The 19,963-nt window shown below is 26.1% G+C and overlaps 1 protein-coding gene across 2 annotated transcripts in view; it reads left to right on the top strand.

Annotated features, from left to right (window-relative positions):
- Positions 1 to 19,963, top strand: part of LOC112599545 (aryl hydrocarbon receptor nuclear translocator-like protein 2) — a 39,382-nt gene that overhangs the window by 7,228 nt on the left and 12,191 nt on the right. The window contains exons 1-3 of one of the 2 annotated variants that reach the window (XM_025346476.1): positions 2,706 to 3,805; positions 18,841 to 19,007; positions 19,102 to 19,181. In XM_025346476.1, coding sequence (XP_025202261.1) covers positions 3,153 to 3,805; positions 18,841 to 19,007; positions 19,102 to 19,181 — 900 coding nt within the window. In that variant the 5' untranslated portion in view covers positions 2,706 to 3,152. Of the gene's footprint in view, positions 1 to 2,705; positions 3,806 to 18,840; positions 19,008 to 19,101; positions 19,182 to 19,963 lie in introns of those variants that run through there. The other variant, XM_025346477.1, reaches the window with a different exon arrangement.

Genomic DNA, 19,963 nt, shown 5'->3' with positions numbered 1-19,963 from the left:
TTCTATTTAATTCCAATAATAATTCTTGAACAATTTTGAAAAACATTTTTAAGCTTTTAGAGCAAGCTAAAATTTTTCATTCTACAATTATTGAAAATAAATTAAAAATTCAAATGTGTATAAATAGATCAAAAATGTTTTAAATATTTTTGAAATTATATTATAGACAGAAAGTCCTATTATAAATATTTATTGAACATATCAAGTATCTATTTCTACGGTTATTCGTTTTTGAATAACAACAAAGTAAGAGAATTTACTTTGTCGAAAACTGATTTACGTAAAAACTCTCGTTTTCTCATTTTTACTAATTATTTAATTTATTTTTTTCGATTATTAAAAAAAGTATTTGGGATTTTGTTTTGTTTTAATTCCCTAAAAATATCTTCTAGATTAACTATCTTACCAATAAAATATAGACGTCAAAATTCTAAACGTTTTTATAACTTCTAAAGGAGATAACTGATACTAAAATGATATAGGAATATCTATTGTATATTTATTATATAAGCACCTACTTGCTTCACATAAAATCTAAAATAATGAATCTAAATATTAAAATTTATAAGTAATACATTAATCTGTATTATTTATAATTTATGTTGATATTAACTTAATTTTTTTCGCAACGTATAAGATATTTAAAGATTGTACTTGTAAACTATATAAGTACTCAATATTCATACGGAATAATGAAATTGTGTTTTTGTTTCATAATTATGTTATTAATGTAAAGTATAAATTTATATTAAAATTTAAGTTTGAAATTAAGTAAAAATAAAAATAAATATTTGACGGAAATCTATGAAATATATTTGAATTTAATCAAGATTAAATTAACGTTTATATTCATTATAGGTATTTAGATCATTTTTACATATTATAAAAGTTGATAGATTAATATTCCTTGCTAAATTGTTTAAACAATAGTTTTGAACCCATTATGATGGGCGTATTATCATTATTACATAAAATTGTATAACTTAAAAACTGCATGTTCAAATTTTAATTTACTTATATATTAAAATGTCATAAAAAATTATCTTTTAAATATTTTATAGTTGAAAATGGGCGTTTGCATTTATTTTGATTACTGCATGTTTGATGAATGCTATATGAATGACTCTGTGTACATTTCTATCATAATATGTTTGTAATAATGTGGCTATTACTAATTTTTTTTGAGATAGGTTAAATAATAGTAAAACCCAAAATTTTAAATCAGCTTTCAGAGGCCTGGGTTCTATATTTTAATCGTATTAAAGTAATCGCCCAGATGTATACTTATCTTAAACCGCTTAAAACTTAGTGTTTATAAAATGTAAATGATTTTTGTTTATGAATCATTGTGAGTTATTGATATTATTTCAATTGTGTATTTTGTTGGGTATGTATGTTAACTAACTAACATTTTGAAATAGTCTTATAAGCTTTATATATCGTATAGTAAACTGAACTTAATTTGGAAATTCGGAATCTTTTTCCGAATACTTAGCTTATTATTAAATTAAAATGTATAATAGGTTATTTATAAGTTATAATATGCCATTACATTTTACACGAAAATGAGCGAAGTGAGACGCTTGTTCATGAACATTATATCCTGTCCGATTTTTAAATATATTCATTGCAACAAATTAAAATAATTTTATATTATATATAATTAACCCAACCTACATATACCGGCTATACCTACGTCCTACGTTTAAAATTTTTTTTATTTTGATATACAGCATTGCATTTTGTTTATTTTATCAGATTGTTGAATAATACATTTTATTTTTCATAGCAATATGGTGTTCATAGTAAAATTCATTTTTTAAAGTTAACTTATGATTACTTAAAATTTAATCTTAACTTGTTTCAATTTAACAACAACTACTTACATTTTTTTAAATGTTGTATTTGTAAAAAAGTTTTCACAACGTTGTATGAGGTGATACTAACATTTTACTTGTTGATATACTATTACTACTCTATATCTAGCTGATAAGTTAAATCGGTTAAAAGACATGGTGCACTAAGAAATTAAAATGTATTAATTTTGTTATATACGTATAACTTATATTTTATTGAAAATAAGTAGTATGCTATTCATAAGTGTTTAAATGTTAACATAATATACATTTATCTTCGTGTAATATCGGAATTTAAACGTTTTATGCGTGGTAATACTTGAATTAATTACGAATTAAACGATATCATGAACGATTACGTGATTAATGATCGTCTGGGTCTAAAATCGAAACCTTCCCGTCCCAAGACGTCTATTTTATCATACTGATTCGGCGACTATATCTCTTGTCTCGGAAACCTATAATAATGTAATAACTTACAATTACCGGGCACAATATATTATTTTACTAGTCAAAAACCATATTATTTATCATAATATATACAATAGGTATGGGTCAGTATCGCGATCGGTGTATCCTTCCTCTGGGTCGCCGCAGACCCTGACCTCGGGTTACGAGAATTGCATCGTTACCGTCGGCGGCGTGACGGTGCAACGGCGGTTCCCGACCGGCCAGCTCGCGCGAGCGCGCCGCGCGTGATGCACAAAACGCTGCGTCACGCGCACCTAGAGCATCGCCAAGCGACCGGTGCAGTGTTGCCGCCGCGGGAGACAAGTCGAGTGAGCGCGCGCGCATGCCCGCCGCTCTTTACGTTACGGTGCGCAAGCCCGGCTGCACTGCAGGTCCGGACCACGCGCGCATACGCGACGGGACGACCCACCGGCAGAGGCGGTCCGCCTGCTCGCAATTTTTTCCCTTTCTTCAATGTGTCAATGTCGAGCGATTCGCCACGGCCGCTAGAAGTAGTCAGAGAGTCGGAAGCAACATGTGCTGTACACGCAATTCCGAGTTGAGTGCGGTTAGGGTTTTTGATGCTCGTGTCGCCGACGAATCCGTTACCGCGCTCTGCCGCTAAACATCGCGGATGGTGTTATTATTATTATTAGTGTCCTGACCGTTTAATCTGCGAGTCTATCATCGCCGCTTCCGGTTAGCGCACGTCGCACGGTGTTGTCGTTTTGTGATTTCCGTTCGTTTTTGTGCGTTTCGCCATTATCGAAGGATAAGAAAGACATAATATTTCGTACGATTTGAGTAATCCAAAAACTGGTGCACCGGTACAAGAACGGCATCGTCATGATGTTTCCGGACGGCTGTTGCGACGAGTCCTCGACCGCACCGCCGTCCACGTACGCGGGCGGCACGATGATGCCCCTCGCCGTAACTGGTTTCGTGCCGGCCGCAGTAGACCGGCATCGTCACCCGTACGCGCCACATCTTCAGCAGCACCAACAACGCAGAAGCCCGCAGTTGTCGTACCACCAACTCCGCGACCGCAGGAACCTGTGCGCCGCTATGTCGTCGTCTCCGGTCACGTCGCTGGACAACGGCTACCGGTCCATGTCGTCGTCGTCGCTGTCGTCGCCCATGTCGTCCTCGTCGTCGCTGTCGCCTGTGTCGTATCGGCCCGTCTACTCGCCCTGCAATCAACCGTCGTACGACTGTCACGGCGTGCCCGCTCATCCGTCGGTGGCCGACTTTCCGCCGCAGCCGCACAATCGGTATTACACGACTAACGACAGCAATCATTCCGCGTTGGTCGGCCTCAACGACGCGCAAGTTCCGGTGTCCGCGCGGCTGCCGGTCCACGCCTTGCAGGACAACAACAACTATTACGCCAACAACAACAACAACAATAACTACAACATCAGATACAACAATAACAACAACCCTTTTACTGATCGCTACGAATACTGTGACTTTGTCGCCAACAAACCCACCGCAAACAAGTAATAATAATTTTACTGTAACGAATAGCGATATATGATTATGGCATGCGAAATTTTTCATCCGCCGCCCGCTTTGTTGTTTAAAATATGTAAATGTACGCGAGATTGTCTTACATAACGACGGCCACTTGGAGCGATGTGTTTTCACAACACAACACAGAGAGATAACACCTTGATCTTTGGTGTTTATCACGCAATTCATTATATGTTTCCCGTCGTATTCGGCGCCCAGTGGTTCAATGAAATTGATAATCATACGATCACTATTATAAGTACTTATTATTTATTTATTTTTTTTTTTTTAAACGTTGAAATAAATTCAATACTGCATTTTTTTGTCTCTTCTTGTCCTCGCGATATTTTGGAGTAAGTTGTTAGGCGTGTTTTACGTAGAACGTTTTTAATGCCGACCGACCGACAACGGTAACGCGGAGATTTTTGCGGGACTTGAGTCATCTTCGCTGCTTGATTTCTACACAAGTGTATATCATTATCGTATATAACGTTTACCTATATAATACCTACGTTGGGAGTAAGTCGATTTTTGTCTCGCGATCACACTCTTGCGATTTTCGAGCATAAAGTTTAATAGTAATCTTTTCGCGTGATCAAAAAGATTACAGGACCCACAGTTGTTGTTATTCTCATCAGTTACGATTTTCATCGTATAGGTATATTTCGTCCAATAGTTCTAATCAATAATCATCATCGATCACTCTGTACTCATTAATTTAGGCTCGAACGACTTTCAAAGGTTTATTATAATATTATATTTATTATTCTGTAATGCATTTAGGTTATTGGTTTTTAAAATAAATTGCTTTCTACTCAATACTACCAGAAGTTGTGTTAACCAATAGTTAATCAACTTTAACGTTACAATTTTTCAAAACGCTCGTACTATTTATGTATTGTTTACGAATCAAGAAATAATTTCCTTTTATATTTTTGAAAATGCCCGTTGAAATAATAAATCTGGCTGTGCCTTGTGTATTTATTGTATACATTACTTATGAACTAAATTTAACTTTCTGCGTGTCCGCTAAATTAAAACAATTCTTATTTGAAAAATAAATATAGAATTCTTGGATAAATTTTGAATATTAAAAGAAAATTAGTCATTCTACTAGAATGTGTAATTATTTCTAAAATCTGTCATCTAATATTAATTAACATCGGAACCTATGTATTTTTACACTTATCGACATTAATACATCATAACAACCGTATGTTAGTGCATTTATGACGAAGTCGAAAAATGTATTATTATTAATAAATTATATTTTACGTAACCTAACCATTAGATTTATGATCTGTGTATTATATCGGTAAATTGTAATACCTATATAATTTTACTTGTTTATATATCTATGCACGTTTGTGATAAATTTATGAATACATTTTAATATATTATATTTAATCTAAACTCTTGTTTGTAATGAAGAACTTGTATTGGAATTCTATATAATATGGACAAAATATTCCTTGAAATTATGAATAGTATAGTTCCTACGCTCTGGTTCGTTAAAAGAAAACAGAACAATTTTCGATAATAATATAAAATTACAAGCTTTTATTTGAAAACAAGTCATTTTTAAAAATACGTTTCTTTGAATTAAGTTTTATAAAATTATTTTCTTCAACATTAATACCTTTATTATTCAATGTATTTTACATTTTCTCGTAAATTACAATCAGGCTAATGATTTCTTTTTTTTTAGTATAATAATATATCTGTTTGCATAAAACTGTTATTTTAGTTAACGTTTCCGACGTAAAGTATAAGACTATTTACCATGGTTTTTGTTTTCTGTACAATATGTTAAATAACCACTGCAATAAAAAAAAATAATCGATTATTCGTCATGATAAAATTTCAAACACAGATTTATAATTCTTTGACTTAAGAATTTTAAACATTATACAGTTGTATAAATAATATAAGGTTATTTTTTATTATTGCCTATTTCTTCTTAATTAGTAATTTATTATTATAATTTTATCACGAATTTTTCAAATTAGTATTAAACCATGAATAATTAATCGAAAACTATCAATATTTAGTTTAAGAGAGTCAATTAAAAAAAATTTACATATTAATATGAAAGTTAGAATTACCCTCGGAATCACCTATTATATTAATCAAAATATTGAAAAAAAAATTGTTTATCTAATAATTTAAAAAGTTTAAATGTTAGTATTTTGAGTAAATTAAGTGGGCCTGTACAAAAGGTATTTAAAAACTTTAATTTCATCATTAGTTTTGTGGTTATTATTTGGATAATCGAAAAATGAATCTTTAACTGTCCGTTTAAGTTATTTAGTTATTTTTTATTTTATTTTCGGTACAGTACAAAGCTACAAAAACAGTTCTTTGTGTTATAGCTATAAAATTACCTATAAATTGTGTCCTTGTCTAGATATTATGTATATAACACTTTTTCGCTTTTTATTAGATTCTGTGGTTTTAGTTCAATCTAAATTGTTATTGTGTTAGAAACAAATGTGTGGCTATAGGTACATTAATGTATTTTCAAAAATAATTTATCGTATCAAATTGTATTATATTTAAATCATTTTTAATAGGTAATAAGTCAGTTTAACTAAAAAAAAAATTAAAGTTTCTAGCAATTAAGTGTTTAAAGTAACATTTATTACTTTTTAAATGTTTTCAAAATTTTGAATAAATCATAATTGTGTACATTATTATAGAGTCTAATAAAATATCTCCTCAATGCATTCAACTATAGATAACAAATGTGTTATCTGTAAGATGTCAAACATCCATATTTTATAATACTTAATTTAAAATTATAATAAATTACCAAATTATAATAAAATGAAATATAAATTTCTTTTAAATTATAAATTTTAAAGTTATTATTATTAATATAGGTATATTATATTCAAGAACGACTTGGCATGAGTATAAAATAGGTAATCATAGTATGAATCGTAATATAATTTTTAAATAGTTTTTACAATATTATGTTATATTATTACGTATCTATTTTTTGATAAATTGAAATAACTTAATTAAATATTAATTATTTTGAAAATAATAATGCCATATCTTTCTTATTAAAATTGTTGATTATTTACTTAAAAATTGATTTCAAATAGATATTTGGCTTTTATTGTGTTACAAAAAAAGGTTTAATTTTTTTATATATATATATAAGCTTTGGAGTGCTCATTAAAAATGCAAAATCTAAAACTACAGATTATATAATTTTTGATTAGACGCCAAATACACTTTTATCGTTCAAAAATAAAAATTATAAATTACTTGACTTATATGTATTAGAGTAGGTATTATACCTAATATACCTAATAAATAAACTTGTTCTGTTTGAATAGAAAAATCAATATGTTATCCACAGGTTTTAATGAATTTTATAGTTTTTTTTTTGTTTTATTGTTATTATTTTTATAATTAACATTGGTAGTTTTATTATACTCTTTTAAAAAAGAACATTTTATTAAAAATAATTCTTTTTTGACTTCCTATTTTTGTATGGGCATAAAACAAAACATAACTCTATTATTGCGTATATACTCGTATAATATATTATGTAGTTTAAATTTTTAATTATTGTTTTTGCAAACCACACAAATGTGTTAATATTTCTATACTTAAATCTAAATTATATTAATCATGTCTTGCAGTAATCCTTTAAATATCATTCCTTCGTTATAAGAAACTGTTGACAAACGTTAACGTTTGATAAATAGTTTTGTAAGTATTGATTATATGTGTTTTGCACGATATTGTTGGACCAATTTTTGTAATTTCAATTTATTTTATCTTGCCTATCGAATTATTGACATATATATCATGGCGCGATAAAATACCTTAAAATACCGAAGCAAATAAATAGCTTACAAATTCTCAATACATTAGAAAACCATTTAATTCACTTGATTACTTTGCTAATCATAAGATAATAAATATTATTAAATGTATTTGTACAATTTATCCTATGAATTTAACATTAAAATACTCGGTATATTTTTGAACAATAAAGCCTATGATGCTTATATATAGCATATTTATTTTTATAATTTTATAAAAAAAAAAATGCATACAATGTGTAATTAAATTTACATAAGAAATATTTGTGAAATATTCAGTTTGTTTACAACCAACTTTAAAATAATTGTATTTATTATAAATGATCTATAACAACTATTAAAATTTATTTGAAACTAATTATCATGAAAAAATGTCTTTGATAAATGAAATTAAAAAAAATAAACGTAATATAGGGTAAGGTATTCAAAATTTTTCATCTGATTTCAAATGATTGTTTATATTAAGTTTTAAAAATAAAAGTAATATATGTATGATACATAATATAAAATAATCATAATATTTCAAATGTATTTTTAAAAGGTATCTTTAATATATAAATAGGACTAAATGTCTTATGTGGTTTTATTTGGTCACACTAACAACATACATTTTCTCACCAAGTATCAACGTAATAAATTGAAATTTTTTAAATGAATGAATGAATGAAATCTTACACTTTTAATTTTTTTATTTCTAAGTAGACTTCCTTTTGTTAATTTAAATAAATTAATTACCTAATTATAGCATTTAATGTTTTAATGAAATTTCGATGTATAGTCGGCCAACATTTTGAGATTTCTTTGTGGGTTAATCTACTTATCTAAACTTTTTTTTTTTTTAAATACTTTTATACATTATAATATAACTAATAAGTAATTAACAACTTTCAAAAATTCGACTACCTACTCGTATATGAATTGAAATTATCAAGGCAGAGTAATATTCTGTATTGTATTATATATATATATATATATATATATATATATATATATATATATATGTAATCATTTTCGAGAAATTAATCGTATTCTTTCGTTTACCTTTAACATAATTATTATTTTGTATATTTTTATTCATTATTTTTAAATTCACATTATCATTATGTAAATTTAAATTTTAATCACTTGAATAACACTTGGTACTTTAATTTAAAAAAAAATTTTACAGTTATTTTATGGCACTTATCCCAGTCCCGTCGGACGTGGTAAAAAGCCATTCTCTATTTTACTGTATTAACTTCTAAAATATCCGTAGTATTCATTATGTGGAAAATATAGTTTACTTAGAGGACAAATTAAATGTCATTGATTAATATTCTGGACTATAATACAACGTAAATAATAAAAAAATCTTTTATCTACTTTATTAATAATTTTAATTTATTTTGTAGTTTCTTGTTAATATTACTAAACACATTGGAGTTTAAAATGCTATTTTTTCATTTTTTGTTTAAGAACCAACACACCTAGGTAACTTTTTTGGTGATCTAAAATTAATAAATGTTTATAATATATTTCTATTTAATTATTGTTTTTCTTGGTGAAAATATAGTTTTTGATATTTATAATGATTCTTTATTTAATACATATTATGTATAAGTAATATAATTTCTCTTATTTTTATTAAATTTTTAGTATCACACTTGTATGTATTTACAAAAAAAAATCTAAAATTTATAATGCATAATTATTGATAATTTTATTATTCTTAATAAATCTTAATATTATTTAATAATATAACAAAATTCTTTACAAACAATTTATTATTTCACAATTTTTTGAATCAAAGTTCATTTTAATTTCATTTTTACAAAATATTTTTACTATTTTGTTGTTATGAAACTCCACTACGTATATTTAATATTTTAGTGTAATTTAAATAATCATCGGTGTATAGTTAACAACTTATGTTTTCCTAGTCTGAAACTACAGAGATTAAAAATCAACTTGTCTTTTTTTAAATGAGACTAGATAAATAAGACTCTTGTATTGTAAATTGAGAAATGTAATCCATTTTTATTATTATTTTATCGTAATAATTATAATAAAAGTATTTTATCAAAAAACAGGCAAATTTTTGTGCAGTACAGTGCAAAGTTACTTAAAAAATGTAATCAATTATATATATAACATTTATCAAAGGTCATTCAATAAAATGTTGATTTTATGTGATTTACATATTCCCATGTTTACTTTCTTGATATTATTAACTTAAAATATATACCGATAAGTTAAAATGCAATAACTAATAAGTTCTAGCAATATAAAAAAAAACTACTCTTATTTATTGCTATTTATGTGTGAATTAAAACTTAATCAATAATCATATGGGCGCTATTCATTATTTATTGTAATGTATTTATTTATGAAAATAACTTTTTATACATTTTTTATTTTAAGTTAAGTTAAACAGTATGAAATAAATATATCTATTGTTTCTGTTGTCATTAATTATCATCAACAATCACCAAACATTAAAATGTATCGAATTAGATATTAAATTGCGTATAAATGTCTGTCGAATGATTGATATATGTGGTGGTATATCACCGTTAATATTTTAAATATTAAAATGTATAATGTATTATGTATGCATGTATAATTGTAAATACCCACGAGATTCCCTAAGTGCATGCATAAACTAAAGTTGAAATCGTTTTATTAATCATTCGTCTAGTTTAGTTTACGTAATTAATTTATATCATGTTTTCGATTGAATAGTTTATCCATAATATGCAACCTAATACCATATCGTTGCAATTATTATTATGTACATGCATTTTAATCACTGCACGTTCAACTACACAATATATGCATAATAATATATACGTCTGCGTACTACGTGTATATTATATATGTAACTATATATACATACAGGATCATTTAAATTTTTATCTACGGAAATTTATAGGTTGGGATTAAATAAGATTCTTTAACGTATGTATTCCCCCTTAGTTTCATGTGACTTGTTGGCTAAATAGACACAACTGTATAGTAAGTGCATAATATATATATGATCGCTTATTTATTATTATATTTTGTATTATTTTGAACGTGTACCTTTAATGCAGTTTCTTTATAACAGAATATAGTGTACTGAAATAATCTTTCAATGTTCGTTTGTACATTAACCTTGATATTATTTCACTAATTCTAACAAATATTTTCTATATTGTTTCCATTTTTATCATTATGTATGCACATAGCACGTATAATGTTTATATATATATATATATATATATATATTCGTATTTACATGGGTTTCATCATATGTAAATTGATTCTATCTAACTTTGTCTCACTTCAGCGTTTCTCCCACTTGATCACTTACATATATTTACAATGTATGATTATGCAATCAAAACAAATGCACACGTATATGATTTTACATTTCACTATTGTCTAAAGTGCGTCTAATGCACATTATTATACAATCGGATTGAAGTTGTTATACATGTATATTAATAATTTAAGATAATTATTAAAATAATTTTTTAGATTTTTATTTGTTTTTGGGACCATTTGCATGAAATAAGGAATGGTATGAATAGTAATTCATACAGTAAATTGCTTCGTGGTGTGTACCCCATTAACTCTTTTCCATAAATACGCCACTAGACATGAAATAAACAATATATATTTTTTTTATTAGTAAAATTATTTTGTATCATTGGAATTGTGTTCAAAGAATTGATAGGTAATTTTTAAATTGTACACATTTCATCAAATTATCATCATTTTTGATGACGTAATTGTTCTTAAAGTTTTAGTATCGAATATCTGTTGTTTTTGATTTATTATCGAAAGCAAACATCACATAGAATGGATTAAATTTATATTTTTAATCGTCAAATTTGTACGTACCGTAAATAAGTTTCAGTAGTACTAGTACTTGGTACCTAGTGTTTATATGGATAATTTCGTTTTTTTTTTTTATGAAATTTCAGTTAAAAACCGGGTAATATTTTATAATTTATTTTATTTTTAAATGCCACACTGTTCATTTATGTTTAATCAAAAAAATGTATTTTATTACCCTAAAAAGTATTTTTCAAACTCAACTATTTAATTATTTACGGCTACTATTGTGGAATCCTTAGAGAAAAAAAAAAGTATTAACCACTAATTTTAATTTAAGCGTGAATGTCAAGCTATTATATTTAAAAAACAGTTTATTTCGTCCAAATTGTCTAAAAAATAAATCATGTTTATTATTAACTACATTATTTTCATGAAATTTTGTATAACCAGAATTATAATAATAGTACTTTATAGAATAAAATCGTCTTAACTTATGTAGTTTAGAATTAAGTATTAACAATTGAGCAATGATACTAACAAAAATTTAATCAAATTTGAATTGTTCAATTATAAAATAATATAGGATTTCTATACAAAATAATATGCATAAGCTATATCTTGGTTACAATAATAATAAGTCAAAAGTCAAATAAGCATAATAAAACTATTATCTGTGCTTTTTTACTCGTGTATTTCATAAGCAATGAATGGGATCACCGGCAGCAAAATTGTTCCAATATCTATTGATAAAAAAAAAAAAAAAAAAAAAAAAAAAAAAAAAAATGTTTAAGTTAAAAAAATTTAATTTATCTTGAATTTTTTATCTCGTTAGTTAATATGGTATGTATCGTGGGTAAAATGTTTATCGTTTGTATTATTTCAATAAATTATTGATAGGTATGTATAGAAACAAAAAAATACGAATAAAGATTCAAATAACATTTTTCATTAATAGCGTAACATATATAGTTTAAATTCTCAACTAGATAGTAATTTCAATAATATATCAAAAAAAAAAATTAGTTTTTTCTATTATTATTTACTATTAATTACAAAAGTTTGAAAAAATTATTATTTATTAATTAATTTGTATTTGTGTTTTATATTATGAAATACAATATCTGTTTATCATAAATTAACTTGTAAGAACAAATTAAATGTAGATCTTGGTGAAATTTTAGAAATAAAGTATAATTTCAATATTTTAATAGCTAACTTATTTTTATACAGGATAATTTACAAATATGTGTACGTTTATATTTTATTTTATTTCTTGAAATAACTTATTTACATAACTATCAAATGTTCATACAATTTAATAAATTTGATAGTTATCCAATTTTTACATTGGTTATTATTTTTAAATGGTGGATGTAAATAAACATTTTTGAATTAAATGAATTATTCGATGTTTTCATTGTTGTAATTGGACAAATGATTTATTGTTTTTTTTTAGAGTCTGCTGTCTAAACACTGCCCTCTCCACCACTATATTGTCGTCGCTTCATCATCAAAATATACTTAAACAATCTTATCTTTTTTATACTTCCAATATTCGTTCTGGCACAAATTAAAACTACATGATCAAATAAAAATTATATTAACTGGGAAAGGAGGGAGGTAACTATTCTCTCTAAAATTGTCACTGTAAGCACATGATTACTTTGCTTAAAATATGCATACGACCACTCAGAATTTGCTACGTATATAGTAAACTGAAATATTGATTTTTTTTTTTAACAAAATCTTATTTTATTTTTATGTGAGGATTATAACTGTTCGATTTCTTATGTTTAGTTCGCTTTATTTCACAACTGGTACATGGAATATTTATAGAGATTACAACTGTGCTGACGTACAAAAGTGCGCAGTTAAAAATACGAATAAATTTACTAGCAACGAGAACATTCTTAAAATTGTTAAGATGCCTAGTTAAATTTTTTTATAGTAATAGTAACAAAGATCTAGAACTCTTAGAAAAAATTGCATATACGAGTACCTGGCGCGCATCATTGTTACATAATGATTATACTCTATGTATTCTACAAAATGATATACTTTTAGGTTTCTAATCCTAGATATCTAATTTATCATCATTGTGTCCCATTGTATTTTTAGTGTGATTGATACGTTGTTTTTAATTTATATACAATGTATTTATTTAAAGAATTTGGTAATTCAAAAAAGTATGAAAATGATTTAACTTTTGGTAAAGATTTATTTATTGATTTAAAATATAATATACTTATAGTGATTGTATTTGAAGATAATTTACTATAAATCCACACTGCTCAATATTAAAAAATACCTAAATATATCAAAGATAAAAAAAATAATAGAAAAAGTAAAGAAAAAAAAACTTTCGTCTTCTTGAACATTTTTCTGTCAATTGTAAGCTCATTAAGATGTTTAATCTAATTAAGTCCCTATATTAAACAACTAAATAAGTACGTACATTATAGAAAACAAATCGTTTAAACATTGTTCTTGGTATTATATTGTATCTTTTAAAATACATTTAAAAACTGGAAACTTAGTGCGTTTGCAGTGAAGACATTCCTTACTTGTTCACATCTTGAATGATTTTGTTGCATTGCAACTTTTCTTTTTCTCATTAAAAAGCATAGTTGTTTAATAGATTCAATTTCGTAAAGGCATCTGTAGAAATTTTAATTAATTATTATAGTCTATAATGTTAACAGCTAAATTTTCACGACTTAATAATATTGTATGTTTTGGATGCCAAGTGGAAAATATAACATTTGATACCGATAACTCGATATGAGTAAAGTTTAAATATGTGTATTCTAACAACACAAATATATCCAGATTATCATCGAGTTACCATTATTGTGAACAATGGCATTTGAAGTTTTCAAACATACGTTTATTTTTTATGCAAACTAACTAAATAAATAGCTGAACAGAAATTCCACACACACGCGCTCTCGTCCTTTTACATTGTATACTGTATATTACACTATTCACCATCATAATAGTATAATGTTATCAAAGTTTGACGAATAGATAAATTTTATGTTTTTCTAATAATAACAAAAGTGAAAATAGATTTTTATCTTCTCTAAGTGTATTCTATAGACAAATCTTTGTCATCCGTAGGCCTCGTATAGTCGTAATTCCAATATTGCGGTACTCATGAGATTTTTGTTTCATTTTATATAGAATATATGTTTAAAACGTTTGTTAACAACTTTTATAATTTCTTAGGTACTCTTAATACGCACGTAATATTAATGTGCACTAATACTTGCATAATGCGCGTGTATACCTATCAAGTTATTCAGTCTCACTGTCTAGCCAATAATATGACTGTAATTATGGCTAATGTTATCAGTATATTCATTGATACAAAGGCAACATAAATATATAATAACGTATATCATCCGGCGGTTAGTTAGATGAAATCTTTTTGTTATTTAAGCGCGTAACCTTTTATAATAAATAGTCGCTAATGATCGACACGAATACAAACCACTGTGTGTAAGGAAACATAGTGCATTGTTATTATTTTTTATTAATTCATTCATTTTTTATTATTTTTATTTTACTTTTATTTTTTAGTAAGTGTATTTAGGTATATAATGATAGCCAAACTGTATAAAACATACTTAAATATGTCTGTATTGCTGGACAATAGACTCTGTACTCACCACTCGCCTTGTTTCGATTGATGTCCATTGATAAAACTTTATATATATGTGTGTCAACGCTTACATATAATTATTGTTCTTGTTATGTACAGGCCTGTAATATATACCATATCTATATATGATGTGTATCGTTATAAAATACTATTAAGGTGTGCTGTCGTTTATATTTTCAACTATATTTTATTTTTAGATCAGTTATTTTAATAAATCGTAATTCTTTTCGTGTAAACTCAATAATATAAATAATGTATTAATACTATATAATATCTATAATGAAAAGTTACACTCAAATAATTTAAAATTTGGATTTAATGTTTTCTTTCTTTAAATAGTTTTGTACTTATATTGTCCTAATTTAAACTAATTAATTAATAAAACTTTATTTCATTTTAAAAATTATAATATTTTCAACCTAAGTCTACCTTGACGGTACTTAACAATTAATACAATTTATTTTAAAATTATTAATATGTATTTTATTTAAAATATATTAGTCTAAATGTATAATATGTTGTGCATTTAAAATTAAAATACACTGACTTAGATGGCTTGAATATTTTTAAGTAGATACTTGAATTACTTTTATCAGTGTAATAATTTGAAAGTTATGTTTGGTAAACGCAAATGAAAATATCATTAAAATGTAACTTACTTAAATACAAAATAATTTATGTAATACTTATAATTGTATACAAAAATAATACATAATAAGAATTTAGTAAGTATACATTATGATGTAACTAACTTTTAATAAGTATTGAAATTTAAAAGATTCAATTTTTGTTTTAAACATTTCGTTTGATGTAGTGTAGACATTTCAACCTTAACTTACTATTAAACTGCAAATTGTATTATTTATTTATGTACAAACAACATATCAGTTGTTAGAGAATTTATATGAATGTCGTTGACCTCAAACTGTTTAATAGCATCGACTATAAATTCCAGTTTTTTTTTACTCATGTGCGTTTAAGATATTTTTCTTTAAAAAGAAATAAATTTCACTTATAAGGTATTGTTAATCATTTAACTAAGATTGGTGTATAAGAAACTTACTACTAGTTTGGCTTTTAAGTATATCTGCAAATTTTTCACGCATGTAGATTTACAGTACTTAAATGTATTGAAATTTTGTTTCCGGAGAAATCTTTATTTATTAGTTTATATATATATATATAATTTGGTATTGTTAACTATTTTGACATTTAGTTACCAGTTTCGTGATGTCTTTGAAAAGAATTGTATTACAGTATCTTATCTTAAATGATATATGGGTAGCAATTCATAAATGATTAATTAACCTACGTATACTTTGAAACTTATGAGGATAATCTTTGTAATAATTTACGGAATTTAAATTTTTAAAAAAACTATTATTACTTATTTAAATCACTATGCAGCCATTTATTATTTTCTTTTTGCCATAATCTATAGCCTAAATATAAAGTACCTAATGTTATGTGGATTGTAATTATATACAAACTAAAAACTTCTTATTAGATTAAATACCTTTACAGCTTTGCGTTAAAAATTATTAAAAACCAGGCAAATAATAAACAAGCAGGATCTATAAATCAAGCTATAGCAATAAAGGTTCTCATTTTTTTTAAATCCCTTCACTGAAAAATACTTAAAACTTCAACTATATATACCCATGACCCACAAACGGCATTATAATTAAATTGATTGTTATATCATGTCTTTATTTTAACTGACATTATCCGTTTACATAGTTATCTGTAGTTGCTGCTAAAATATAATTGCGTATTAAAGAAAAATATTGTTAATCTAATTTCTTATTTTTTTTTTTTTTTTTTTTTTTTTATTTAATTTAAATACATCTAAATTCTACATAATTTATTGTACAATAATTAGATTTGATAAAAAAAAAGAAGAGAATATAAAATTGACGGCGAATATTAAGGTTGGGAAGTTATCCATTGATAACACCCAGCACGTGCGTTAGTTATTGACTAAGATTATTAATGTAAAAGATCCCTTCACAAATTTCTTTAGTCTAATTTCTATAAATGTATGTATGATTAGCGACAAAGGTGTTACATAATCATCATTACTGAAAAAAAAAATCTTTTATGAAAATCCGATTCGTCTTTTACTTAGAAATAATAATTACATTTATAATACACATCGCTTGATACATGTGTGTGTGTGTATTGCAAAGGACTTGTCGGTAAAAATTAGAAAAACACGTAAACATTTCTTCGCGTTATTCAAAATATTTATAATGTATATTATGTATATTTAATATACCTTGCGGTGTATTTAAATTGATGATGATAGGATGGCTTAGTGCGTGTTCAGTTGTGTGCAAGTGAGAGAATGGTGATGCAATGTGCAATGGCGTTTTTATTTAGTAGACGGCAAAAATAGAATATCGTAAAATTCAGCTCTTTACGTATGAACCTTAAACTGACTGTCTATCCCCCTTCCTCTCCTACGCAGTTTGATGCAAGTTTAGTCCATTCCAAGGCCAATTTATGCAATTCACTGCCAAATTCAATAATTATGTGTCGTACTTTGTATAGGTACATTATTAAGTCTTAAGCGATTTAGAAACATAAGTAGTCGGGTTACGCTTCGTTGTTCTATTGTTTCCGAGTTCCGAAAGATCTATTTTTTTTTATCGCATCATTTGAGTTTAGAAAACATAGAAGTGTTGTGTGTATAGTAGCATAAAATAAAGTTATGCGATTTTATTTCATTGTATTCGACGTAATTTTGTGATATGCTTATAGATTTAATAGATTATAATATATAATATAAGACAGACTAGGTAGGAGCTGATGTTTATGATTATAAATTCACGTTGGTTAAATCTCCTTGTGTAAACTTCTTTAATTCTTTCAATACTTCTGTGGACATATCATAGTTGTTATCCCTTTCGTGTAAGGAAATTCCTGATAAATTTTAAAAATGATCGTCCCCTGTCCCCGTGAGACTTATTAATTAATTTTTACTTAAAGTATTTGTAATCAATAATTTATGAACATTTTATTTAAGTTGTAAATTATAACAAGATTAAAACGTATAACTACGCTTGATTAGTCTTCAAAAAGAGTATGAAAGCAATAGTCTTGTTATATTTTTTTATGACATGGTACTTACTAAAATCCTTCTCGAAGCTTTATAAAAACCTTAACTAGCTCTTTTTGCCCCAAAATATTTCCAATTTTTATGGAAAAAACTTACTTTAACTTTAAAATTAATATAATTATCATTTCGCTCGAAGACTGAAAAGGCGTATACTGTTGCTACTTTTTACATTCCACCAAAATGTAATTTTAAATGATTCGTATTGACCATACAATTACTCAATCCTAAAAAAATGTTATAATATAATTTAAGAGATAACTATGTATATTGTATGTATTATGATCTAGCTTAGCGATTAAATTTTGAAAACAGATTTGAAATTTCTATTAAGTATACTTAGAACTACTTTCACACATTTTTAATTTTTAATTTATACTTTTTAAATATAACTTAATAAGATTTAAAGAGATAAAATAAAAATGTATTGTTGACTTAATTGAAAAATTTAAATCTTTTTTTCAAAATACTATATAAATGCTTCACTGGGTACTTTAGAAACAGAATGCTACCAATACCCTTAAAATTAGAATTAAAAACAAATATTATGTAATTAATTCGTAGATTAACTACAAATAATATTTTTTTAATTTTCAGTTCCAGCCGACAAAGTCGAAATCTGGCTGAAAAACTCAGACGAGAGAAGTTAAATAATTGTATCACAGAACTTTCAAAACTTGTTCCACTGATATCAAATTCTTCTAAAAAAATTGAAAAAACTAGTGTTCTAAGACTCAGTGCTGCGTATCTTCGGCTGAATCAATGTAAGTCTACCGTTTGAATAATGTGTATCCTGTCAATTGAAAATTTAATTGTTATCATATGTTTTATTATTTATTGCAATTAAATGTTTTCTAGTCTTAGTAGGAATAAAAGAACAACGTAAAGAATTACCAGATTACATAAAGGAGGTTAATGTGGCTGATCTTCTGTTAGATGTATGTATCCTTGCTTATATAATTTTCTTAAGGTATCATAATTAGTTATGAGAGTATGTTGCTTTTTTTTAAATCGTTATACCTTTTATAAACAACCAAGTCAGTCGCTCACTCATTCACTCTATTGGAGATATCAGTTTATATAGGCCAGGATGTCGCTGTTAACATAAACTAAATATACTTAGTTAGTAGCTAATATAATATATATAATATATTTTATAATTTTTATATTCTATTTATAGACTAGGTTGTTAACAAATTAAACGTGACACATAAAACCCATATCTAATACACGAAAATCATATTAACATCTAAGTAAATAACGTACTGTAAATTTTATTTTAATCACTTTTTCATTAGAAAAATTATTTATAATTTTAACAATTTAGGATTATAATTTATAACTATTTAAGTTATTGTTAGCTAAGGCATATTTTGTCTTATAAACTATTCGTTATTATTTATTACTTATTACCTATACTTTTAATATATTTATGTTAAAGACTTGCCGAAAGAGCAAAATAAACACTTAAGTTACCTTTTCGGTGCTACTTTATTTTATAAGTTTAATATTTACTTATTATTTAAAGATTTTCATTATGTGCATGCTGTGCCAAAAGTCTGTTCACTAAAAACTTGACATAATGTTCTTATATAATATGTTAAACCAAAAAGTGAGCCTTATAAAATAAATGTTAAAATACTACGCAGATCTTTATGTACAATTTTACATAATATCAACAGTTATTTCTAATAATTATAAAAAATAATATGGCAATACT

The sequence above is a fragment of the Melanaphis sacchari genome, unplaced genomic scaffold, assembly GCF_002803265.2.
Source record: "Melanaphis sacchari strain LSU unplaced genomic scaffold, SCAv2.0 Contig53_pilon_pilon, whole genome shotgun sequence".
Taxonomy (NCBI): domain Eukaryota; kingdom Metazoa; phylum Arthropoda; class Insecta; order Hemiptera; family Aphididae; genus Melanaphis; species Melanaphis sacchari.
This window is presented reverse-complemented; position numbering and strand designations above follow the sequence as displayed.